Source organism: Amia ocellicauda, chromosome 16 (assembly GCF_036373705.1).
Source record: "Amia ocellicauda isolate fAmiCal2 chromosome 16, fAmiCal2.hap1, whole genome shotgun sequence".
Taxonomy (NCBI): Eukaryota; Metazoa; Chordata; class Actinopteri; order Amiiformes; family Amiidae; genus Amia; species Amia ocellicauda.
This window is the reverse complement of record NC_089865.1, coordinates 9373291-9400893: the sequence shown is the minus strand read 5'-3', so window position 1 is coordinate 9400893 and position 27603 is coordinate 9373291. Positions and strand designations below refer to the sequence as shown.

At 37.6% G+C, this 27603-nt stretch overlaps 1 protein-coding gene across 5 annotated transcripts in view; it reads right to left on the bottom strand.

Annotated features, from left to right (window-relative positions):
- The window catches only part of LOC136711853 (myosin light chain kinase, smooth muscle), a 62984-nt gene that overhangs the window by 25676 nt on the left and 9705 nt on the right, over window positions 1-27603 (bottom strand). The window contains exons 3-13 of one of the 5 annotated variants that reach the window (XM_066688409.1): window positions 26539-26712; window positions 16770-16977; window positions 15457-15508; window positions 15006-15171; window positions 14584-14749; window positions 14236-14257; window positions 13407-13891; window positions 11489-11629; window positions 8794-8946; window positions 1798-1959; window positions 823-1020 (exon numbers count right to left, since the gene is read on the bottom strand). In XM_066688409.1, the coding sequence (XP_066544506.1) occupies window positions 823-1020; window positions 1798-1959; window positions 8794-8946; window positions 11489-11629; window positions 13407-13891; window positions 14236-14257; window positions 14584-14749; window positions 15006-15171; window positions 15457-15508; window positions 16770-16977; window positions 26539-26706 (1921 nt within the window). In that variant the 5' untranslated portion in view covers window positions 26707-26712. The remainder of the gene's footprint in view (window positions 1-822; window positions 1021-1797; window positions 1960-8793; window positions 8947-11488; window positions 11630-13406; window positions 13892-14235; window positions 14258-14583; window positions 14750-15005; window positions 15172-15456; window positions 15509-16769; window positions 16978-26538; window positions 26713-27603) is intronic. The other 4 variants (XM_066688412.1, XM_066688411.1, XM_066688413.1 and 1 more) reach the window with 4 other exon arrangements.

The following is a 27603-nucleotide window of genomic DNA, read 5'->3' as shown; positions in this document are numbered from 1 at the left end:
ACCAAGACGTTAGCAGCAGATCCTTTAAGTCCTGTAAGTTGCAAGGTGGGGCCTCCATGGATTGGACTTGTTTGTGCAGCACATCCCACAGATGCTCGATTGGATTGAGATCCGGGGAATTTGGAGGCCAAGTCAACATGAACTAGTGATTCATCAGACCAGGCCACCTTCTTCCATTGCTCCGTGGTCCAGTTCTGATGCTCACGTGCCCATTGTAGGCGCTTTCAGCAGTGGACAGGGGTCAGCATGGGCAACCGGACTGGTCTGCGACTACGCAGCCCCATACGCAACAAACTGCGATGCACTGTGTGTTCTGACACCTTTCTATCAGAACCAGCATTCACTTTTTCAGCAATTTGAGCTACAGTAGCTGGTCTGTTGGATCAGACCACACGGGCCAGCCTTCGCTCCCCACGTGCATCAATGAGCATTGGCCGCCCATGACCCTGTCGCTGGTTCACCGCTTTTCCTTCCTTGGACCACTTTTGATAGGTACTGACCACTGTGCACCGGGAACACCACACAAGAGCTGCAGTTTTGGAGATGCTCTGACCCAGTCATCTAGCCATCACAATTTGGCCCTTGTCAAAGTCGCTCAGATCCTTACGCTTGCCCATTTTTCCTGCTTCTAACACATTAACTTTGAGGACAAAATGTTCACTTGCTGCCTAATATATCCCACCCACTGACAGGTGCCATGATAACGACATTATCAGTGTTATTCACTTCACCTGTCAGTGGTCATAATGTTATGGCTGATCGGTGTAAATCCGATCATAAAAATACAACAGAATTGTGGAAAAGCAAATGGGAAACTGGTACCTTGCACGGTCAGCATGGCCTCTGTGCGCACATCTCCCAGCTCATTCCACACTTCACATGTGTATTTCCCTGTATCTTCAGGGAAAACCTCTTGGATAAATAGAATGTATTCATTGCCATTCTTCTCAAAATGGAAGTCTTCGGATTCATGGATTTCCTTTCCATTGTGTAGCCAAACTATTTCTGGTTTTGGGTTACCTGTAAGTTGAAGATAAGTCATCTTAGCAATCAACACATTGCTGCAAAACCTTAGGATTTATTTATTTAGGCAAGAACCTACAGCCCTGAGTATAGTTGTTTGTAAATATTTAGTTTTTATTTCCTATTTACCCAAGGATCCAAAAAAAAGTGGATAGATAGATTATAAATGGAAGCTTAAAAACCACAAAAAGACCACATTCTGCCTTCTGCTTAGCAGGAAAACAAAAGCTAAACAAATAAATACATCTTTTGAAAAGTTCCACAGGTCACATTGAGGTTTAAGAAAAAAAAAGATAAATGGTGAAGTCTTATTTGAGCCAAAGGGGGAAAAAATAAAATACTATCAAGTATCAAGAGATGCCTTCCAAAAATGTAAATAAGCCTAAGCAAGTTGGCACAAGCTTAAACATCAACATATGATCTCATTAAGTATAACAAATAAAATATGAAGGCAGAATTTTTACTCTGTTGATGAAATCACTAAGAGCGATTCATCCCTGAATGACACTAACCATGAAACTCAATTGCAAATGCATGGCGTGAGACCCATTTTTCACAGGAGCAGCCTCTTCACTTAAAAATAAATGTATAAAGATAAATTTACTAACTGCTTCCAGAGGAGACAGGCTCTGAAAAAATGCCATCACATAATGGGGGCTGCAAAGATATTTCTCCTCATGCATTTAGAGGAAACACCTATATCTTAGAAGGATGTCCAGCCTAATAAAGAACAGGTTGGTCCATCATCAAAAACAGTTAATGGGAGTGCCTTACCCGTCACCTCCACAGCCATGCTGACTTGACTTCCATCCATGACCTTAAGATCTTTCAGACCTTTGATGAACACAGGAGCAAAGGTCTGTTTTGGTTCTTCAACATTTGTAGTCTCAGTCTTGTTGGTCGTTTTCTTTTCTGAAGAAAGTTTTTCATAATGAACTTTGATAATGGAAACAAAAGTGGTTTTAAAATGTTGATGCAGGGACCACCACAGAAGTTGCCAGGCAGGAATCAGCAATACAAGCTCAGACATGTTTGCAAGAGAGCTTAGGAAACTCCTGCATTATTAGGTCAAGTTCACTGATAAGAAGTTTGGGGAACAAGAACAAACTTATTCCATTTTGAATATAGAAGAGGGCACAATCATGTCTCTTTGTAACATGAAGCATAGTAAGTTCTCCTGCCCCTCAAAATAAGGAAGATGAGAGTAAGGAAAATGACAAACAAGAGGGAGCCATTTCATTTTGCGAAATCAAATTCAGAATCTTATCAAACCATTTCTTAAAGGAAACAAGCAAGAGCAGGAGTGGAACATTACTAACCAAATTCAAGAACAGGTTGTGAAATTTTGAAGAACTAACTCTTGAATTCAGGTTCAGTTTCCTACAAGTTTCCATTTCCATTATTCAAAACAAAAGTTGAATAATGCATAAAACCTGTGTCATATCTAGTAGCCTACATTACATTTCTCTTCAGTCTATGTGTGGTTAAGTTTAAAACTCAGGACACTATCCAGCACTTATACACCGATCAGCCATAACATTATGACCACCTGCCTAATATTGTGTAGGTCCCCCTTTTGCTGCCAAAACAGCCCTGACCCATCGAGGCATGGACTCCACTAGACCTCTGAAGGTGTGCTGTGGTATCTGGCACCAAGATGTTAGCAGCAGATCCTTCAAGTCCTGTAAGTTGCGAGGTGGGGCCTCCATGGATCGGACTTGTTTGTCCAGCACATCCTACAGATGCTCGATTGGATTGAGATCCGGGGAATTTGGAGGCCAAGTCAACACCTTGAACTCATGATTCATCACACCAGGCCACCTTCTTCCATTGCTCCGTGGTCCAGTTCTGATGCTCACGTGCCCATTGTAGGTGCTTTCAGCAGTGGACAGGGGTCAGCATGGGCACCCGGACTGGTCTGCGGCTACGCAGCCCCATACGCAACAAACTGCGATGCACTGTGTGTTCTGACACCTTTCTATCAGAACCAGCATTCACTTTTTCAGCAATTTGAGCTACAGTAGCTGGTTTGTTGGATCGGACCACACGGGCCAGCCTTCGCTCCCCACGTGCATCAATGAGCCTTGGCCGCCCATGACCCTGTCGCTGGTTCACCGCTTTTCCTTCCTTGGACCACTTTTGATAGGTACTGACCACTGCAGACCGGGAACACCCCACAAGAGCTGCAGTTTTGGAGATGCTCTGACCCAGTCGTCTAGCCATCACAATTTGGCCCTTGTCAAAGTCGCTCAGATCCTTACGCTTGCCCATTTTTCCTGCTAACACATCAACTTTGAGGACAAAATGTTCAATTGCTGCCCAATATATCCCACCCACTGACAGGTGCCATGATAACGACATTATCAGTGTTATTCACTTCACCTGTCAGTGGTCAATGTTATGGCTGATCGGTGTATATACCTTTTTCCATTTTGACTATTCCTCTGTGAAACCTCCTTTCTTTTTAAGATGTATTTTATGATTTGATTTGAAAAGCGGTGTTTGTCCACCAAGAGGTTAAATTCCTATTTTCCACAGCATGCATTTCAGACATGATGTAAATAATCATGTCTATATAAACTCCTCTGAAGTCCTGGGAGTGATCCGAGAGCACCAGTTTCAGATAAAATAATCGCATGGGAAAATGAATGCGATTTCTTGGATCATGCAGTCTGTTTTAGTATGGGTGTCACAGAAGGTTTTAAACTTAAAATGGTAAAACCATCCGAGATAAATCCATGGAAAATAATTTCTCATTGATAAGTGGGGGTAGAATCTGGGCTACATTCCAAAGATCTTTGTTTGAGGAAAAAGTAAAAAAGCACTAAAAGCTGTAAACTTAACACCCAATTCAGTTCTATGAAGCAAATAAGTTAAAGAATGGAAATCTTAAAATTAAATGCATGTGTTAAATGACACGTCAGCACTACTTTATAAGCCCAGTTTAATACTCTATAGAACATTCTCAGTTCAACTCAAATGGTCACGTTTATCCCAGCAGTGACCTCTGTGCTGATTCAGCAGGGACGAGATGGAACTTGTGTCCTCCCATACACTCGCTCTGAAACCCATGCTCTGTGTCGTACTGCGAGCCCAGTGTGCTCACGGCCTACAATCCATCCATCACATGCATTTAAGCTGGCAATACCATAGACCGGATACAAGATCCGATTATGCTGGGGAATGTCCTATATCCTGCATGATGTATTGTGCCCACCAAGACATTGCTTTTAAATTGCCAATTTAATGTCCCTGCACCATATTTAAATGAGTAAATAATGATTCAATTATGTTGTGAAGAATATAATTTGTTCTCCCTTGATCTTGCAAACTTAATTTCCCTAACACAATCATGAGAACTGTTCTTTGTATGTTTTACTCATTTGTCAATCTGTAAAACTGTAAGACATGCCCAGAATTGGGTATGCCTCTTCAGATTTTTTTTTTCTTCTCTCATTAATGCCATTTACAAATGTAATGAATAATCTAGACAACTTAGTCCTCAGTCTAACTCGTAAAATATTAAAAATGTACAAGAAAAAGGAATTGAAGTTAGTTTACAGGAATTGTGATAATTGCTACTGCCAGTAGGTTGTAGTTGTGCTTGCATTTGTAACCCACGTGTTTTGGTGGTTTAAAAAAAAAAAAAGATGCCAAAGACATTTCCATTACAAGACCGATCCATTAGACTGACAAAGCTTATGTAATCCATCAACCTCGTGTAAATAGCAAGCCCATAAAAGACAGACACTAAAACAAAGTTTAAAATGTACTTTTTGGTCTAATGCAAAAACAAAATCAAAAGAAACCATTTGTTCAATTAGAACGATTTTATCAGGCACTGCTGTATTGTGTTTACTTGCAGCCCAAGAAATAACGAGCAAGCAAAAGTTTGTTTCCATTCGTACCGATTCACATTCACCATTTATGGTGTTTGGTTATAAGCAGGGGCTCAGAGTTCATAAATCTAGTCACCGAATACCACGGCGACTTAACTCAAAGAGAGCCCTCATGAACACCAAACAGACAAGCTGTAGTGTTTTCCTAAACACTTCTCATTTTGTATATACATATTTAACATGCCACAGAGAGAGAGATCCAAGATGTTTTAAATAGGTTCCCACTAGCACAAATAAAATGGCATTAGTGGGGTGCTGGATGGACAAGATTTGAAAAAGTTCTGACAGTTTACAGTTTAGAATTAAAATTATTTCTTTCCTTGCGATGTCACAACTCTTTTTCATTAGTCCATCATTGGATTGCTGTCTGGCTATTGGAGTCTCCTTAAAAAACAAAAAACAAATGTGTGCCTAAATATGTCATCAAATCCAGAAGTGAATGAATTACTGCCAAGTAAAAAAAGATTCAACGTCACAACGTTTATTTGCATCAAACATTATCAGGTCATCGTTATTAAAAGCTTAGGTCATAAATATAAGATGGAAAGATGTCGTTAAAAATCAGCTTTAAATGTGATGAAGCGAATGATGACAAATATTTTACATGTTTTTACTCTTTTGGAACTATTGTATGATTATTAATAATATCTTAGCCTTAGATTTGAAACTGATTATTCCAAGGGAGCATTATTCTTTTGCATAACATCACAATTATCAGCTATAATATTTGGTCCATATACAATTTACTGATAGGCAGAGGATGTCTGTTAATATTTAGTTTACACACACTCAACCACCAAACAAACTTGCAATCAAGCACACAAAGTTTAGATTCATGTCATACACATTCTGTGCACATAATGAAATGTGCACTGGATTTAGCATTTCTGATTTCTTCAGGGAGATCATGTCAATCCCAGAGATTATTTTTGAAGATACGTTCTAAGAGGGACATGTCATTGTTGCAGGTGTAGCAAATGAGTGTGAAGGTGCAACTGCATTCACTGTAAATTAACTAATATATATATATTTAAAAAAAGCTGCTACAAATGGCCTTGGTTAATATGAAACATCCGAATATACAATGCAACACACATGTACCCAATTAACAGATTACTCAACATACTGAAATACAATTGCTCCTAATCTGTTGGTTCTCACAGTAGTTTAACGGAGGACAACCTGTTTTATATCACAGCTCTCAAACAAATAACAATTCAACTTGTTCCGATCGGGTTTACATTTGGGTTTGCATCACATCTTACATGTACATCATTCTCTCTGCCAAGTCATCAAAGTTCACCAATTTAAACAACCTAAAATTGCAGAAGATGGCACTGGACTAGACAGGTTCATCAGGCTTCAGAGATCGAGAACACAGACTAAATAAAAGCAGAGTTCATAAATCTATATTTTCTGCTTTTTAAAAGTAACATCTAGAAAGGATATCAAAATAGCCTTACCTGATCAAATCCAATATAAATTTACCGATCGGTTGGCATATGTATACATTTCTAAAAATAGCACAATTCAGATTAAACAATTCTTTTTTTTCCTGTCCAGCCATCCCCATTTCATTTGAACACCTCCTGCTATGAAGAGCTAAAGCTGGGGTTTATGTCTTGCAGCCTTAAGCTACGTCCCCACAGACTTAAGTGACTGTTAATCAGATTTAAAAGGAGATTAAAATTACTCTGTAGAAACAACTACAGTATATCCAACATCACCCTGGAAATATGTCCTTGCTGTTGCAGAAGTGTCTACCAGGAATTCCGAAATATACCTCCTGATCCAACAGTATTTCCCGGTTAATCAGCATATACAACCTTTTAACTGTTTGTGTGTAAGATTTAATGTTGTTGCTTTAATATGTGCAACAATAATAAATTAGTAGTTGGAATGTAAAGCTTTGCTTCTGTATTTTACCACAGTTGTTTTACTAAGCGATTCCACAAATTGTATTTTACTTTTTGTAAGACACCGTCACATAACCTCTAGCCTACTTTAAAGATGAACTGCTTCCTCTAAGCTTAGATGAGAATCTAGATAAATTACAAAGCTTTTAATCAGTTTCTGTTCTTTCCCTCTTATGTGCAAACAGGTGTTAAATCCTGGTGGTTTTAGGGATAGTATAAAAATGATTAAAATGTCCAGATTCAAACTCAAGAGTAAGGCACTGTAAATCCTGCTTTATTGCATTTTTCATTAAGATTGAATGAAATTCTAAGCAGTGCTTCAATCACAGATATAATGGTTCATGTTCCTCAGTAATATACATGAAAATGGTCTTGGTTTTCAACAAATAATTTAAACCTTTATTAAATGCACATTTTACGGTTGGAGCAGCCCTTTCAATTGACAATATCAGGACTTTGACACACCTAGCCATCAAAACAGTTACAAAACCACCTGCCTTCTACTGAATACAAAACCATAATTTATGAACTGTGCGTTAAGTTTGTGGTTGGTGGCTGGTTCAAAATTTTCTTTTTCTATTTTTCCCCCTTTCACTGGGACTCTTAGAGCGATGTTTACTCAGATTTGTAATTCACAATGATTACTTATTTTGCATTACCATCCAATTTCAAATCAGTACATCATGAATGTAAAGTAGTTCTCAGTAAATATACAGCAAAACATTAAATCACAGAAATGTTTCATTTGTAAAATGAGAGAGTGAAACAGACAAGCTAAATAGATGAGGCTGCGGTTTGGGTAACTCAGTGAGCAATACAGAATGTGTCAGTTTGTGCTCGCTCTGCGCTTGGGATCAACATCGAGAGAAGAGTGAAGTCTCCAGTCTACCAAACACTGAATCATTCCTGGGAAGCCCAATATGCACCCAAACACAATGAGATGTTCCTTGTCCTTGCAGGGAGGGTGGAGACATTTGTACAACCCAGGTGGCCCTCAACCTCTGACCATTGATTTGTATTTTCTCGACACTCCCATTTCAAAACCAAGAGTAGTGTGGGAAACTGTTGGTATTTTGCATTTGCCCCATAATGCTGAACCCGTGCCATTAAAAACCTCTCCCGTCATTTATGATTGAAAAATGCAGAAAGCAGATGTTTCATTTAAATAATACAGAAACACATCAGGGATCCTATAAATAGGATTTGTTTTAACGTACAGCAGAGAGACTTTTTTTACTCAAGCATTTTTAAAAGTATCAGTGCATTTCCTATCTTCCATGTCAAGAGACCAGTGGCTATAACTTTACATGATGTGAATGGAAGTCATAAATTAGAGACAATTTGACCAGAGCTGTTCAGAAAAGACTGAAGATGGTAGGTAAGGAATGGCTGAATACAATTAGGAAAGATATCAATGGCCTAACCTTTTACTTTTTTTTTTTTTTTTTTTATGATTTAAGAGCATTGATAACTGACACTGATAAGTTAACTTTTAAGGATTATTCTTGGGGAAACCCAATGGAAGGGTTATGAAAATAGTTTAACACAGGATTTGGCAGTGAAATGATCAGAGAGAACATGAGGGCACGACTCCTCTGGGATACTGTCACTCTGAGGAACGCACACGCACACGCACACACACTTCATCTACATCTTCAAGACATATTTCTCATTACTATATATTGCACTATGGTAATTTAACCTGAGGTAAAGGACAAGTACATTTAGCACTTTAGAAGAATGTCCAGGATGTCTTTGAAATGAAAACTAATGGATTACCTTCTCTATTAACTGGTACTCATACTTCTATAACCCATTAAACATTAGATAAATGTTATCAGCAATGCATATTTTTTTCTTCCAATAATAAAAACGGTAACAACTACAAAACATAAGCTGGTAAGGAAGTTTGAGAAACCACAAAACACAAATTTCAGCCGATGTTTTTTTCCTACCTTTAATGACCACTTTAGCGGTGCACAGTGCTCGTCCACAGCTATTCTCTGCAACACACGTGTATGAGCCATTATCTTCTGGCAGGGCATCTTGCACAGTCAATTTGGCTACACCATTTTCAAAAGTTGAATGTGCATATTGGATGGTTTTATCTAAGGTTTGAAAATAGAAAAGAAAATACCAAATATGAAATAACTTCCATCTGTATGAAAAATATGTATAACCTGAAACTGTACTAACTGTATAAGGAATATTAAATAACACCTGAAAGCAAACATTACATGAGACAATTCATAGATGCACTGTATTGTTAATATAGGAGTGAACTTATCAATTTATTTATCATTAAGTATCATCACTCAGATTCACTAAGTTATGCTACACAGCTTACCTGCAATGCCACATTAAAGCACTGCAACGTACCAGAATTTAGTAGTTTTGCCACAATGGTTAAAAATTGCCTTATGCTTTGTGTAATGTTATACCTCTTCTTGTCCCCCTTTTGTCATAGCAAGGAATGAAACGCATAATAGATAGAATTAAATCTGTATTTCCTCATAGTGAGGCTTGTTGCTCAAGACCTCGGAAGAGGAGAAGGCATTCCTGCTGAAAAGGACAGAAAGGATTCCAGTTAGCCTGCATTGTCCATTGCTGAGTAACACATGGAGAAGCCATTGGTTGCCAGAAGTTTTTCCACTGTTTTTCATTCTTTTCTTAGCTTTAACGGCATTACCGGAATTCAGTAGATATGGAAAATTAGTTTTCCGTGTTCAAAACAAAAACATTAACAATTAGTTTAAAGCTCCTGTTGGACTGGGAAATTAGCCCAGAGAAGTGTATATTTAGATCTAGAAGATTTATCATTTGAAGAATGCCAACAGATGTAGTAAAGGATAGAAGGATGGACATTACCCTTGATACTATCTTTCTGTGCAGAAATAAAACATTGTATGACAAAGCCCATTTATGGCAAAAAATATATAATAACACAACAGGATTCAGGTTACAACTAGCTGATAGGATCAAAGTAGATCCTTTTTTTTTTTTTATCAGATGAGTAGGAATCTTGTTTTGAAGTATTAATTAAACATACAGCACAAAGTTATATCGACCTAAGCACAAGCTCAGTTGATAAATCATTGGCATTATCTTGTGCTGGGCAACCCTTTCCTAAGAAAGGCATGGGTTTTTCATTCCAGGGGACTGCTTTTGTATTTCATAATCTGTCTCCATGAGTTAGTAACAATCTCAAATGTCTGCTTTTGGAGTGCGAACCAATGCCAAGTCTGGCTGGTGTAATATTTCAGGGAGAGCAATGCATGTTTTTCCTTTATATGGTTGTAGGCCTCAAATTTGTTTAATAGCTCCATTTCTATTTTGCATTCATCTGAAATGCCTAGGTATCTGTTGTGTGGCTTCCGAGGGTCACACAAAGCTCTCTTCTTGTGTGAAATGCAACCAAAACGGAACACTTTAAAGCAAGTGCTAAAACACTTTCGGATACTATCAGAGGCACATGTATAGTTAAAACTTGAAACTTTTATCGTAAGCACACAAATTGGTAAAGTGTTTAGAACTTCTGGATGTTATAAGGTAAATATCACCATTGAACATTTTAAAGAAAAAACCTTGATCGTGTTTTAGTTACAAAATAATTAGTTTCTTTTTTAAGATGCACATTCTATGGCCATTCCATTTCTTTTTTTAATTTATGGGAGATTTCCTTCAAAGCTCTTAGTGCTTTTCAAAATATGCAGCTCCATATATCCATTTAGGAAAAAGAGCAATTTAACGGTAAAATGAGCATTAAATATGTAGTGATATTTTTACATCAATATACCATGTCATACAGTTCATTTTAAAGAACGTGCAGCTTTTTATTTCACCCATTAGTAAGTAATTCCATAATTTCATAATTCTTACCACGACTTTTTTAGTTAAGAAACTGAATCTTATGATTAATTTGTATATGTATCTAGTATACAGTATAATCCCCACAGTGTCCGCAACAGAATTTTTGGGATTTCACAGTTTATTTATGTTCAAAAGGAATCCCCTATTAACGTTTGTCATATGCATGAAAGATTTTCGTTCTGGACTCAAAAAGAGAATAACTGGAGCCAAGAACTCATAACTCACCACATTTTCAAACACTATCCAATGCCAGAATATTCCGGAAGGGGAATATCTGAGCATCTTTACCAAAGACATTTATAAAATATATAAAAAATATCAACTTTGTTATTCCTGGACATAATGCAAATGTGGCCAAATATTCCACAATTGGTAAATGATAGTGTTTTGGTCTGTATCAGACTGGGGGAAAACAGTAGTAGCAGCAGCATATATATATTGAATTGACTTCTCATGCTATTTTGGTTAATACTCTTTCGATGCTTTTAATTACCACATTTGTATAGGTTTTGGGATTTAAATAATGGAGTTAATTATATAATAATATCAAAGTAATCATTACATTACCTTTAGAAAATAATATAAATCTTATAAATTACTGCAAGATGTTAATCTCCACAATGGTCCGCTTCCCTTACACCCCAACAAACGCACTGTCCAGCACCGGGATATCATGATTAGAAATATTAGTGACACCTGCTGGTGAAAGAGTACAGGACAGCAAGAGGAAGGTGGTGCCTGTTAGGATAATTAATGGGTTCAAATGAACAGCCTTCTTACCGTTTAAAAGCCAAGTGATCTGAGGCAGGGGTTTCCCCTCCACGGTGCACTGCATCACAAAATCTTGCCCCTCGCTCACTGAGCACTCCTTCAAAACACTGGTGAAAACTGGGGCTTTTCCCTCTTCCTTCAGATCTAAAGCTTTTGAAACACAATCAACCAGACCACACCGTCAATGCAATTGAGACAAACCTTTGATTGTATAGTTTATAAATATATCATAGTTTGGAGAACAAACAGTTAACATTTAATAAGAAAAGGTCACCAAACACGCACGGCCTTTTTCAACCATTCAATTCAACATTTCTTCACCACTGGGGTTTGGGTGAATGCCTATGACATATAAATGTACACCAAGGACAACCACACTTTACTGAAAGTTAGGTAATCATAGGTTTGAATGTTTACACAATTTCAGCAACCAGCACAGTGGATTCAGTTGAAAGTGAATGTGTATCGTCAAAAAAATCAGAGGAGATGGGGTCAGAAAAGGGAGGGCCTGCTGAGTACAAGATCACACTACATAACCGTCACAAATCACTGCTTCAATGACCCCACAAGGGAGCACTCAACCCGATTACTGTTGCAGAGACAGTTTGATGAAGGCTGATATTGTGTTTTTTCTTTCCTGCTCTGTGATCTATCTTTGTGTAGCGGTGGCTTTCACAACAGCTGTGTCCGCATTTCTATTGAAAAAAGTAGGAGGCCATTCATCGAGTGGAAGGCTTGTTCTGGATAATTGCGCAGTAATGCATTGGTCTCATCCTGCAATATTATGACATCTACTGTAAACAGTTAATAAAGAATAAAACGCATATTTTGGAAATCTTTATCAGGTAACACAGGCGAAACATTACTCCTAACAGGAAGAGTGTTGTTACTCTGAGCAGTCACTTCAGTGTCCGTTTCAAAAGTACATATTGTCAGTACTTCCGTCTAAATTACAAGCTTTTCAATCTCTAGATAATTGGAGTGCCACAAAAGTTTGACTGAGTCTCCTAATAACAGAGGCTTACCCTTACCAGTAGATGGCGTCTGTGGACAGGGTTTGCCATGTTTATTTATAGACTTCCTTCAAACAATGTTGTTAGTTCTTTCTCCCTGAGTCATACAGTTGTTTGGAGAAGTCAACAAACATTTCTGTGTCCTCTGATATATATACGCCCGTTTACTAACAGAAGGATTTCTATACTTATAATTCCAAAGAATCTAAGCCAAGAGTTCATGAACTCACACTAATTACTTTCTGGACTCTGGCACCTTCATACACCAGGAATCGGTAGGATTTCTTTAAAGTACATGTTAGGTATTGATATTCCGTTTCAATGTGTAACATATCCTTTCTTTTGATGTTCATTTCCCAAAATGCAATTCTCAATAGACGGTCGACAGCATATCTCATTGAGACTTGGATGGCTATTCCACAGCATTGCGTTTGAAAATCTGGGTAGATTTCTTTCCTCCATTTTCCAATCATATCCTATGCCTCAGGATTTCAAATCACAAAAGCAGAACAGGCAGCACCTGCAATGTTTTCATATCCTAATGTTAGCAGTTCTAAATCTGGTTCTGCTTTTCTGAAATATTGCTTTTCTTGTAGGCGTCGTAATCTCACATATTTCAGCACCATCAAAGAGCTCATCGTATGAAAAGTACATTTCACATTCAATGTCCAAGTAGCAGATCTTTATTGCTGTACAGCTATAATTCCCACTTCAGACTGAAACCTTTTATGTATTGGATTGACCCTAGGCCTCATGCAAACTCAATGAAACAGGGATTGTTTTAGGATATAAAATGTAGAAAGTCTGCATTTAAAAAAAATGTATATAAATGTATTTAGCTTCCGCTTCTGGATAGAACTATCATTAAGAATGTTTCATACAATGTTTGGCTGACGGCATGCTCGAACCCATACCATGGCTTTTGGATACAGCATCAGCTCCCCGTGAAGTATCCTTGCTTTGTGAATGAACTGCAAGCTTGGGAGGGAATCCTTCTGCTTTTTTGTTTTCGCTCTTTTTTCCAGCTTCAATAGCCTGGGCATCAGTTGCCTTGCGTGATGCTCTGCTTTCCACAGTCGCCTGCTGTGTCACTTTCCCCATCACCTCCTTCTCCACTTTAGGCCCAGCTCTCACATCAGCCTTCGGTTCCGGCTGCACTTTAACCGCCTGAAGTGTTATGGAGCTGGCCGTCTTTTGAGCAGGCTTCTGCTTTTCTTCTCTTTTAGCAGAAACTCCGGACTCACTGCCGACAGCCATCTCTGTAGTTTTGGTCTCAGGCTTTGTTGTCGCCGTTATCTTTGGGGACGTCTGTTCATTTAAGATGCCGTTACTTCTTGTGTGTTTGACTTCAGATGTATCCACAGTCTTTGCCATGGCAGCCACTGGACTTGCAGAGCTGCTAAAAGAGGTTTGTAACTTTTCTTAGCTTCTATAAGTTTAAGCCAATACGAAACATTTTAATACTTTATGAAAAAAGTGGACTTAACACTTAAGCTTTTAGTATTTATATCAAATTGAATCATGAGTATAATAATAGAACATCATATGAATTCATCATTAATTATCATTAGTAGTAGTATTGTATCAAGTTTAAAATATTAGGGGTGTTAGCTAATGCTTGTGGACAATATACATTAAAGATGCTGTACATTTTTTTAAAAAGCTTTCAATAAGAGATTGAAAATAAAACGGCTGTACATACAGGAATTGTAATGCTGTGTGAAATGTTACATGTATACTTACGTGTCTGATGTGGCACTTGAACCTAAGAAAGAAAAAAATGTGGAAGGAAGATTAAATGTGGTCTATGTTATGTACTTTGCACATCTGTAAGACATGGGTGATAATGGCCTGCCTATTTAAATGAAAATGCATTGTAGGTAAGCAATGTTTATACCATTAATGATCAGTAGCCAGTCTTTATAAGATTTCATTTTAAGACCTACTCTCCACTTGCAATGAATCTAGTAATTGCAAGAACAACCTACACGTGTAATATATGCTGTACAGTTTCACATCATTCCCTGCTGGCCAAGTATAAACAATGGAAAAGCCATGAGATATGTCAGTCTGTGCTGGGGATCAGCATACCCTGAACGGTGAGCTCTGCAGATGCCGTTGCTTTCCCCGCTGAATTCACCACACAGCAGGTGTAGACACCAGCATCCTCTGGCTGCACGTTACGGATTTCGAAGAAGTGAATTCCTGACTTCTCAAACATGTTGAAGTGATCACCGGGCTGCAGCTCCACGTCATTCTAAAACGAGAAGAGACTTATTTCTCTCGGCTAAATACAAAGTCGTGATTTATGAACTTTAGAAGAAGAATGTGCAACAATGTCAGAACTGAAATACCGAAATATGTTTTGAAAATGACAGCCACATAATGTTTAGAAGGATTATACATTTTAAATTTAAACAGCTGTTAAGCAATTCAGTCTAGCCATTTCATAATAAAACAGGGAAAGACAAATGAAGTCTCAAACTGCAGTTCACCATGTGAATGTTAATTACCTTAAGCCAGAGAACTTGAGGCTGGGGACGTCCTGTAATCTTAGCAGAGAATTTCCCACTTTGGCCAGCTTTGAGAATGAGCCGCGATGGCTTTGTCACAAATTTTGGAGGACTTTCCCCCCATATACTAGGTCGATTTTCAACTTGGGGGGTAGGAAATCGTCCTCTGAAATAATAAAAAACACGTACATGTATTACTTACACAACAACATATGCAATGGTCTCTAGACTTACCTTAAAGATTATAATCATATATATTCATCTTTCAAATCTGGATCTTTCATTCTAAAAAACACTGAGGACAAAATTAAAATCAGTACAGGTCTATTTCATATAAACTGGGCCACACTTAAATCCAGTTGTAGTGTAAAAGTCCTAACTGCAAGTATTTCAAATTTAACATAACCCATTCTTAAAGCAACAGTTTAGATAAAGCATAGTCAAGTCTTACCCTGCTGTTCTGCTGGAGGAAGGCAAGTTATATTTCTTCCCACCACTATCTGCTTGTAAAAAAAAAAAAATCTTTAGCCTAAATAGAAAAAACTATAACATATACAATGTGCCATTCAGTGTGCAGAAAACATCTGCTTTGTTAAATGATCTACGGTTTATTTCTGTTAGATTAAAAACAAACTAGGATTTCTACCTAGAGCTAATTAAAATAAGATCCAAACTAAAAGAAAAGCAATGGGATGAACAGCAGTTTCAAAAGTACACTTAATGCAGTTTGTCAGATATAAATTAATGACATTTGAGACAACTACTCAAATTACCCGACAGGGTGCACAGTCAGTAGTCCATCGGTCTCTGTGTTTGAGTAGCTTAAGTGCTTAAATAATTTTTATGACACAATAAATCTGTAATTGCAGACCACATCAAACAGCACAGAGAGCTATTAACACCAACATTTTACAGTGAACCAAGTGTGAAATAGATGTTCTGTCTGTCAGTGAGGTATGTGCTAAATAAACCACTAGAATTAGAGAAAGCGAAACCAAAGCTGAAGTAAAAAATAATAAAAAATATATTTTAGATGGCAGAGGTCTTGAGTCCTGGCAAGGTGGCACCATAATTTATAAGAAAATATTCCAATAGCATTAAAAAGTGGCAACATTAAGAAAAACAAATTAATTATTGTGTCAAGCAAACATGTTGGCTTAGTTAACTAACTGACTGTTTCCCGTTACATCTTGAGGGCTTAAAAAACTAATTTATCACCACATTATGTGCATTATGCAGGTAGCACATCTAGTAGAGTTGAGGATATATTGTCGTTTGTTTACAAGCTGTGTTTAAGGCATCACTGCTCGAGTCAGAGGCAACATTTTAAGAGCTGTAACATTCATAATGAGCTAATTAACATTCCCCTGGAACCCAACCACCACAAAAACAACAGCTGATTTTTATACGTTTACTTTAACTACTTAAATCATACCAACATACATTTTACAATGGTATTTTAAGTACGCTTTCCACCACATGCCTACATTGAATACCGAAGCATCTCGGGAAGTGGGAGTTTAGCTACTGCCCTCGGCCAAGGCCATGATCAACAAAAGCCAGTGAAAGTATTCTGGGGACTTCTGCCAGAGATCTGCAGAATGATTGGGCTAAACACAGAGAATCAGACAGTTTAATAAAGGGTATGTAGGGGTAAAACTGAAAAAAATCGCATTACAGAATATCAACCGTAAACATCTTCTAAAAACTGGCCTTGTTAGTCTTAAATTCAGCAGAAACATTTTGGTTTTCCTCAATGGTTACCTTCCACTGTCAGCTCCACAGTTACTTGCCGGGATCCGCTATCATTCACAGCTTCACAGGTATATTTCCCACGGTCGTCTTCCTGAACTTGCTGGATGACCAGGCTGAAAGTTCCCCGGGCATTTTGTTCAATTATATTGCGGTCTCCAGCGATCACAGTCTTGTTATTCTTGTACCAGGTGATCTGGGGTTCTGGATAGCCCCGCACCTGCAAATGGTGAGATTCTTCAGTCATGAAAGCAAACCTCCAATTACAGGCACTGGTGTAAAAAAAAATTAACCTTTGACCGTCAAAACAATTTCTTTCATGGAACACAACTGTCACCATGAAAAATGCAAACATTTTATACCAGAATGCCAACAGTACATATAAAAGTCTGTGTGCAGTCCTGACCAAACTGTTCCAACAGAAAGGCCTTGCTAATTAGCAGTCCCACTCCCCGTTTTCACTTCCTCCTCTGGCTTTCCAGACCACTTCCTTGGCATATCAGCCGGCGTGATCTGTTTTGGTTTCTCTTGACCTCTGCGCTGACCTCTGATCCTCCCATTCAATAATCCCGGGCCTCTCTTTGCGCCAGTCACCACACTTGTATTTTGGAGGCCGGCTCGTTCACATTTTTGAGGAGTTCTTTCATCTCTAATCCCATCACACTTTGTAGCCGTAAAAGCCTGGCTCCATCTGATCATGGCCTGGTCTGCTTTATACGTGAATAACCGGTCAGGTCCTCTTAATTACCCCCAAAACTACTTCCATTCAAGTGCAGGAGCAAAAATATAAAGATACAGCCAGCCCATCAGAATAATTGCCAGTATTTAGGAAACCAAGATACTTCACTTCTCCCCGGTCTAGTGAGCCTCTACCATCTTTTAATAATTGTCACAAGCAGAGCAAGTACGTTACACAGCATAACATTTTTCTATTAATTTCAGTTCTAGGTCACTTCCTTAATCTGGCTACACTTGTTTTCTCAGAAGTCTTTGAAGCATTACAAATCTGGAGGCAGAGGCCACAGCTAATAAGAGGACTATACTGGCTCTTTTTTTCAGCTGGTGGGATGCCACTCACTGCCTTAACCCCTCTCAACCTTTCCAAGAAGGAACTTTATTTTCACTGCACTGAAAACCCACCCAACACACTTTCACAGAAGGCAAAAAGGAAAAAAAAAGAAAAAGGAAACCATTAACTATTGAAACTGCCTTGAATTTCCATTTTTTTAAGAAACCAACAGAGCTCAACAGCTTTCAGACAATAGATTAATACCATATGGAAGCTGAATTCCTAAACAAAAAAAAAAAACTAAATGAAGCCCTGCTTTGTATTCTATATCACACATTCCTAGCTGTCAAAACATTTTTTTTTGTTGTACTTCAATCGTATTTTACCCCAAAAACATATGAACTCCTCAGACATGCCCAAAAATAGTAATATTAGGCTTGAAGCATTTATTAAATTCATATGAACACTGGTATTTCCTCCAAATCTATTGCACTCTACTTCCCTTTCCCCATAACTTTAGTTCAGATTGCTTGGATAGAACATTGCTTGTGGTTAAAACGGTTCACCTCAAAACTAAACATGTTGCCTTGGAAAAAAGCAAAGTCATTTACATACTGTATTTTTTTCAAACAAACTTTAAAGCTTTAAGATAGTTAATGGACAATGATGTGTAAATGGTTTACATACAGAAAACCTCAGAAGGGACCAAGGTACTTAGTGGAGTACCGCAGGGATTAGCATTGGGATCACTTCTCTTCCTCTATCAATTTTCATGCAAACTCGGATCTTGTACAGTTGGCAAAATATCTAAATATGTACATCACATACATCTGCAGTGTGCAAGTGAAATAGTTTGCACAGTGGCAAAACAAAACGACTGAGGTTATACTGTGATGTAGCATGCATACATGATATACTATAACCATGAATAAAAAGTATTATGAGGAAGTACAAATACAAATTTGTAGAAAATGCAGTCCATGAAAGCCACCCAGGTTGATGTGTGTGGACTTTGTTTTCAACCAAAACATTTAGAAGCACTAAATGCATACATAAAACAAAACCCTGGACTTGGAACAAAAATGGGAGAATTAAGATCAAAAGAAAGTTATTCTCATGTTCTTTAAAGATGTTCCCAATTTAGTTCTTTAATCATGCGAGTCCAATTAGACTACTGTTGCAAGCTCATTTTAAAATTGTTTAGAGCACTTTCCTTCCTCATGCAATCTGCCTGCATTTTTCAGAAACAAAATGTTTTGGTTGTTGTCAATGGACAGTTTAAGAGAATAGAATTGACTAAAAAAAAAATAGCTACATTATACTGAAGAATTGGGAGCTCAAACTCCAAAGATGTAGCCTAAGCTATTGCTTTTTCCGAAGATCGTTTTCTTGCAAATGTTGGATCTTGAATTTGAGCTTTGTGACATCAAATGTTTTAACACATATGGTGGCAATTAAACATCCTAGTCTAAGCACAAGTTGGCCCGAGACGGGGATTCTTTGGGAATTACCTGAACTGCTAAAATATCTTGCATCTTGCAGGAAGACCAAATTAATGTAGGCTTCTTCCCCTGCTGAATTAAATGTCACTCCATCCTTTAAAAATAATATTCTGTGCAGCACCATAGCAAACCCAGAAGTGGGTTACACATGTTTTATTGTGTTATAGTTCTGGTCAATCTTTCCATTTGATGATAATCTGACATTGTTAATGCTTTCTTTCTTAAATCAAGTGCAGAATTCAAAAATAATTTCAGGCTTGGTTTACAGGATCCACATTTTTATAGGGGGATTTTGAAGATAACTTTGCCAGAAGGAAATGGTTAAAGTTTGTACCCGATTTTAATTAAATGCCACAAGATAGATGGTACAACATGGACTATGTGGCTCATGAACTTCTGAGATAGGGATTTGGGGCTTCAGAAGGGACTTAAACATTCTCACTTTCTTCCAAACCTTAAATACACACTCCCCTGGGTTGACAAGATTTATGGATGTCTGCTTAGTGTGCAGCCAGGACTCAATGCTTAAAAAGAAAGACGGTGGTCCAGCTGAAGGTTTGTACATGCTTTAAATAAGTGCATTAAAGACAGGAATATGACTGATTTAACCAAGTGATGAGAACAAAATGGCTTGTTTATTAACCTATAAGATAACACACAATTTATGTGAAGTGTATAAGACAGCACAGTAGAAAACGGCGGTAAGTGAAGAATGCATAATGTCATAAGTATATGCTATAAAACCGTACACATATGTTTGCAAGAAGAAAAGCACACTAATGATACGGTCTTCTCTATCAGTTTCAGTGTGGTCAATGAACAGGGTTGAGGGGGATTTATTTAGAAAGATAGGGTAAAACTGAAAGTGTGGATTCGTTGTGGCTCTGCTACAACATCTGCTTCCAATAAGACTGCTTACAGTGAGGTCTCTGGCATTACCTTTCAAGAAAGTTCAGATCAGACCTCGCATAATGTACTTCATGAATTTTCCGACCAGCGTGCAATTATGTAATATATATTTTTTAGGTTTTCGAGTCCACATTTGTGAGATTTTACCCCTGGCAAGCCAAAAAAGGCAAAGAGTGCTGCAGCTCAGGAAAGGCTACTGTTGTCAAATTCCTGTGCACTGTAGACATTCCTGACATGCACAGCACCAGCATCTTGAATTGAAACCTTGCTCTTGGAGCATGAAAAAAATAACTCTCTCTCCAACAAAATCCTGTTTCATTGGAGGGTCAAGAATTACAAGCACCTTCTAGGAGTTTGTTTCATGGTGCCTATAAAACAATGTTAAAATATAACAATGTATGTATTTACTCAAATTCAAAAACTGTTGAAAACAATGTGGCAGAATAACAGGAATGCCCATGGCCTGGAGATTTGGGACCTCATCCTTTTATTATAATAGGTGAACATACTATGAATGGAATTTAAAACTGCTTTTTAGATTTAATCAGGATGTTTTGTCGACAAGACATAATTGAAGCAATAGGAGACAAATGTAAACTATTTCTGCAGTTCTTCAGTTAGTGATTACATTTGACAAGAAAAACACCTCAGCTTAAAGGTTTTCAACATGGTCTAAGAAAACAAAAAACATTCACTAATTGTCACTACTCACAACTGACGATGCTGATGTAATTGTGGTGTTCCTTCAAAAGCCTGTAGTAGATGTAGTAGGAACTGAACCAGACAGTCATCGTTTACTACCTGAAAGTGAAGCTCTTGTACAGTCTCACCTTTCTGCGGCTCCAATTCTCATATAATTAATTGAAGGAAAGCGGACTATTTTTTGAGTTAATCCCCTCCTTTTGCTCAACCTGTCTAATTGTATATATCTTGTGTCACAAAGGGAAAAATTGAAACGTTGAAACAGTTAGTTAGCAGAGGTTTGAGGATCCCCGAGGGCTCTGCACAGCAGTGTTTATGGCTGCTGGACGTGTGCCTGTGTCACGCTGTAATTGCAAATGCAGAAATCCAAACAGATGAGGCCAATGCAATTCAAATCAGTTTTCCACAAAAGGTGCATGCTGCTTCCCGAAAAAAGAGCCAGAAATCTTCAAATTCCTGCATAACTCTAAATGATTATTTGAATTGCCAAGTAAGCCTTAGCAAACTGCTAACCATTTAAGACTTCAACTACAGTATGAATGTATACAGTAAATATGTATTAAACGAAGAAAAGGTAGCCAATCTCATGTTGTATGGATTATTGTAGTGTTGTAGAATAATGATATCAAAAGAGCTGGATGAAACTGGTAGAAATTTTAGGAATTTTAATCTATAGTCTTGGGTCTTCAACATTTTAACTACTTTTTGCATTAGTGAAAGTATTGTGACATTGTGTACCCCACTCTCATTACTAATTTTAATTGCAGTTTTTGCCAAAACATTTAAAATCGATCCAACAATGAAAATCAAATCAGTCATATGAGAGTATAGAATATTACTAAAAAGGAGCTGAAGGTCACTTCTACAGTTTCTTTTTTTATTATTATTATGATTACTACTACTACTGGTATATCATGAAAACCTGAGGGACCAAGTTGAAAAATGCAAGAGCTAGTCTGCAAAAAAAAAAACTTTGTCTAGCCAGGACATACAAGATACCACAGACCTAAAAACGTCAAACACTCTCCAATGGGATATTGAATACACTAAAATCTAAATTGTACTAGATATTTTGTTTTAATGAATGGGATGGCAGGTATCAAATGTAATTCAGTGCTCCTTAAATCCAAACCATATATACTGCAAAAGTGGCCAACAATACCTTTTAAAAACACGGAGAGGAGATTTTAAGATTAAAATTGCAATGTTTGTAAATACACAGCAATCCAAAAAAACTGAAACGTTTGAAAATTACACTTTAAAAATGGTAAGGCAAGTTAAATTCCCTATTGAGAACTGCAAAACCATTAACTCTTACCGCACAATGTGGAAAACGCTACAGAAAAGTTACCGACTATGGTAAACTGAAGTAAAGCTAAGCTATGTTGCGTACGAGTACACCAGCAAGTGGTAGCTCTCATTTAAGTTCAACAGACACTCACTTTTTATTAAAATAGCAAAGGTTATGAGAAATATATTAACAAGTAGTCACCTGGACATGCCAAAAGGGTTTAAACGGTTTTTAAAAATACCTAAGTTGGCCAGTGTAAACACAGCCTAAAAGATTCCTCATTTATCAAGAATCTAGCAGAAGCATGTTTGGACAGACTATTATTTGAAAAAAGTGCTTCATGCTCCAATCATTTGGAGCACAGTGTGGTTTTTGCCATTTATCTGACAGCACTGAGATCCACATACTTGGAAATCAGGAAGTATAATGATCTGATTAATGTCAAAATTCTTAGGATTCCATGTAATGTTTATGTTCATAATTTAACCCAATTGTAGCCCAATTGTGACTTGGGTTAATTCAATTATTCTATATAGTTACTCACTATGTTCACTTATAAATATAGTATATGCATTTCAGGTCACACAGGGAAATCAGTTTCAATTTCCATCAGTAAAATGCAGTAGTACCGAATTCACACTGAAAATGAAGACCCAAGTACAAATTAATCTGTATACATTGTGAACCAATAAGCCTAAAAAAAGGCAAGTCAAGGCAAGTCACAAGGCAAGGGATTTTACTCCCTATAAAAGGGCACACAGATCATATTTTTACTGCAAGTCTCTACTACAATACACCTTTAAACAACCTTGGCTGGTTGAAGAGAGAGAGAGAGAGAGAGAAAGAGAAAGAGAAAAAAAAAGATTCACCGGGTTAGACATAGGGGGCACTGCTGAGCTGTCTTCAGTAACACTGATGTGGCAGTACACCCCATGATAACCTCTCTGACCATCCTATCTTTCTTTTTCATTGTAAACACTCCTTTCCTCTGAAGTAATCTTGTGAAATTACTCTTCCAAAACAAGATTCAAGTTTCAGTTTTATGGGGGTAGTTGTAGGATAAAATAAAAATATTTTTCATTGCTCTAGTTATTTATTATTTTTTTTAATTTATTTCTTGGCAGACGCCCTTATCCAGGGCGATTTACATATACATCAGAAGTAAAAGGGATTAAGTATAAACAGGAAGTCGCACAGGTCATTAGGTAATGAGGAGACTGATAGCCGTTTACTTTCTTTCAGAAATATACAATTACCAGACTAACTCATTACAATAACAGCTAGACAAAGTAAAACACTGGGCTAGAGGTAATGTTATTGTTGGGCAAATGTGGAGTGCAAGAATGTCAGTAAAAAGACACAGATGTCTGTATTTGAACCTTGTAAATAATACTATATTTATCTATACTGATAATGTGCCAGCACAGGAAAAATAATTGTACATATCTTCTGAAAGGGAAAAAAAAAATGTTCAGAATACATACATACATGCATACATATTATATATACACACACACATTTTTTTTTTTTGCAAAAGCAGTGCTGTCAGAGCTTCTATTTATCACCACGACATACTTTACAGTTTCCATTCTTGCACTTGACACTTGCAAGCATCTCACACAATGTTAATATCATATTTCTTAGCACTGTATCCACGGTGTCCTTTGCTCAAGTCCTTTGTTTAAACAAGCGTCTTACTGAGGTATTTGGTTGCTCATTACTTTTCATCATTTAAGGAACCTGCTTCAATGACATCTATTCGTTGCTCCCTCTCACACCTCTCACCTTTTAAGTAAAGACTTGGTTTCCTTCACTTTCAACTTTTAATTTTATATAAAGAAAACTGATTGGTTATGGCAGACACTTCTTACACACTTCTCATTAATAGTCTACTCCTTTTTAAATTGCTCATATACAAAAAAGATAAAGGATATCAATGGCGAATGTAATCCTGTAACATCAGCAATTATCATCAGGTTGTATAAAGAAAGATTGGCCAAACGTTAGCTAACATAAGGTGTCATGTAGATCCTAGCTATAAGAAATGTTTCTGGACCTTCAGCCATATGGAAATAATAAAAAAAACTTAAAAATAATTATGGCAGACGCTATCCTCGACCTACTGCTTTATTGGGGTCACAATTCGCAGGAAATGTCTTCAGATTAAGGCATTCACAAATCATGGTTGCAGGCATCTGTGTAAACTAGAACAAAAAAATGCCTTTCCATCGATTTCCTTCTTGCAATCATTATAGTTTTAGGGGAATAGGATGACATTTCCTTTAGTGAGCTGTGACATGAGCTCAACTCTTGGGACTGAATAACTCAAGGAAGCACTAACAAGAATAAATAAGTTAATATAGCATTACAAGACTTCCCCTGAAATCTTGGGGACAAAAATGACTCACATCTCCAACAGCATTACACTATATTATACTATACTATACTATACATGAATCATCTTGCACCTTATATGGTGTTCTGCATAAAAGAGAAAACATTTAGTGACAATCTCAGTCCAGTCCCAGTCACTGAATCAAACGCAAAGCAGAAGACCTCAGCTCCTGCAATTCTTCCATCATCCTTGCAGTCTGTTAGATACAGCTTGTCATCTCTCCTAAGAAGTATCCTTTGGAGGGATATCTTATCACATGTCAAAGGGTAACAGATTAGTATTAAAGATAAAGGAAAAAGAAAATCCAGTGTATTTGAGGCATATTTACCACTACTACCATCTACTGCTTTAAATTAAGTCTTAAGAGCTCTCAAGCACTGATGACCCATGTAAATCCTTACCCATGTATTAATAAGGTTAGGTGCTTATCCCCATCATCCTTTTGCACTAAGCATTTTGATTCCACATAGAAAAAAAAGCATATCCCTTCACTACATTAAGAAACAAGGTGAGGTTAACTTTAACACCCAGTTACTGACTGAGGCCTGTGGTCTTTAGAGTTCGTGCCATGTTTAAAAAAAGCAAACAGGATTTATGGATTGGTGTTGTAAATGACAAGAATAAAATAAAATAAAACCTCAACCAAGAGCCCATTGCATTTAATGATCCGAGTTGTTTGTAATAAAACCAGTAGGTTTCACTTCCAGAACAATAAATCCCGTGGAACAGAATAAAAAACAATTAGCTACATTTCCACAGTTGGTTACACTTCAAACGAGAAGGATTGTGAGCGGGCTGCTGCAGTAGAGACTAATTGAAACCAGGTGTGTGGGACCATATGGGTCTTGCTTGATGGTGATTTAACTGGGCTGTTTTTTTAATATATCTTGGGGGTCATCAATCACTTTACCTCACCCATCAGAGATGGCTCTTAATTTCCCACGTGTTACCCTTACATGTTTTTTTAGGTAAGGGACAACAAAAAGATTGAGAAAGGAAAACGCTAACATTTGAGATATAGTTCAGGTATACAGAAGTGTGCCTTTTGCCAGCATTTGCCGAAGCCAAGCAAACAGATCATACAGGCAGAACTTAGCAAAGTGATCAGAGCATCAGGATTCAAGGGAATGAAAGCTTGCTGGCAGAACAGTGTGATCAGAGATGCCTACTGGCCCACAGTCAACTGAGTTACAGGATAAAGGCAGTGCCCTAATTCCAAATGAGAAAGAAGCCTGAAGGAAAAGCCGATTAATTGTAATATGGTTCTCCCTCAATGCTCATCTCCCAAAAAAGAAGCAGGACAATACAAAATAAGCGATATAAAAATGGTTAAATAATTAAGCTGTCTATCCTTAAAATATCCAAGACTGCTCTTTCTCCACTGTTTGTTTCAGTTGGCTCAAGGCAGAAGCAAAACAACAAAATTGTTGTATACTGCAATACAAAGAGCACAGAAGGTTGAATTTGGCAGCAGTTAATGTTCATTAGGTTTTTATTTTTAGTTAGTTACTACTTCTAATTGGAAGGCATCAAGATTTCCCAAAAAATTTAAATGAAAATAAAACAAGACTGGCGAGATATTTGGAGTCAGTGGGCTTCGACAAAACACAAATGAGAAACCAAATGAAAATGCAAAGAATCTAGAATCTAAATCAATCATTCCAGCTTTTGATCAAAACCATTTGTGTTTGTAGTTTCAGTAACACACTGTGGTCAGGTATATTGTGTCTTCTTTATGCTTTAGAGATAAAGCGAGTGTGTTCATCTCACTTCAAGCAAAGAACACACATTTTATTTGTACTGAGGAAGCTAGATCATTTTAAAGATTTACGATACTTATAACCACAGACCGGGACATGGGTCTGTAACAGAATCGGATCCCCTCTCATTACCACGTCAACTACAAGCTTTCACTTCAGGCATTAACACACCATACAAACTACAGGCTGCAAATACTGGAGATCAGTGCTTACCTTTCCATCAAGTCTGGCTGTGCCCCCCAGGGCGACACGTGCATTCCTGGGAGGGAGAGTGAAGGCCGGGGGCTCAGTGGGAAGGGTACTGCCTCCGGGGGGCGTTCTACCCAGAGTTAAACTGGTCTTCGAGATGCGAGTTGTTGTTACAAGCTGAACATCCCCCATGGTTCGCTGTGTCGGGGGGGGAAGCAAATAAACTGTAAATGATTAGTGTAAAAACAATGTCCGGAGATCCAATAAAATCCAGTCCTGCGTATGATATTTGAAACGATATTAAAATTAAGTCTTCATAAAACATTTGTTAAGAGGGTTCCATGACCCTTCTCTATAGTTACAAGCGAGACAAGCCAGCATGCTCCACAACGGGGATATCAGAGAACATTACTTTACACAAACAAACTTTTAAAAAGCAAAATCGGGAGAAGATTGCTTTCATTATCTGACCTTCCCATTGACATCTCTTGGAATATACATAATTTGGACATTCTTATAATATTTCAAAGATCTTCAAAGTCAAGGATAGTATAGAAACACACACAAAAGTTATTCTGCCTTCCTGGAAGTCTAAAGGAAAAAAAATCCCATGTTTTTAATTTCAGTATTGGCCTCCACATATACCACTTTCTTCTCATTTTCTTTCTGGTTTGCATTAGCTTCACTTCCAACCACAGTAGGCTTAATTTCTCCAAAAATAATTCATAAGAAACTGAAATAGCATGTCTGTAAACCTCTATAATTACTGACATTTTCTGTCCCATTTACAATTATTTGATGATCCACGTTGTTAATAAAGTTTAGCCTTTCCTGCCCATAACATCAAGAGAATTTTCCATGTTGAGGTTAATCTATCATTCCAATCACTACATTCCTAGAGGAAATAAGAGGCAAAGATACCATAATGCAACTCCAAGATCTAAAAGACATTTAAATAGTTTGAAATGGTAGAAGGTTCATAAACATACCAATACCACCCTCTCCCCCCCCTTTATAATAGAGAAGCACCATTTCAGAACCATAACCAGTCATGTGACATATTCCATTTTGGTTTTTCATGGATTGCTA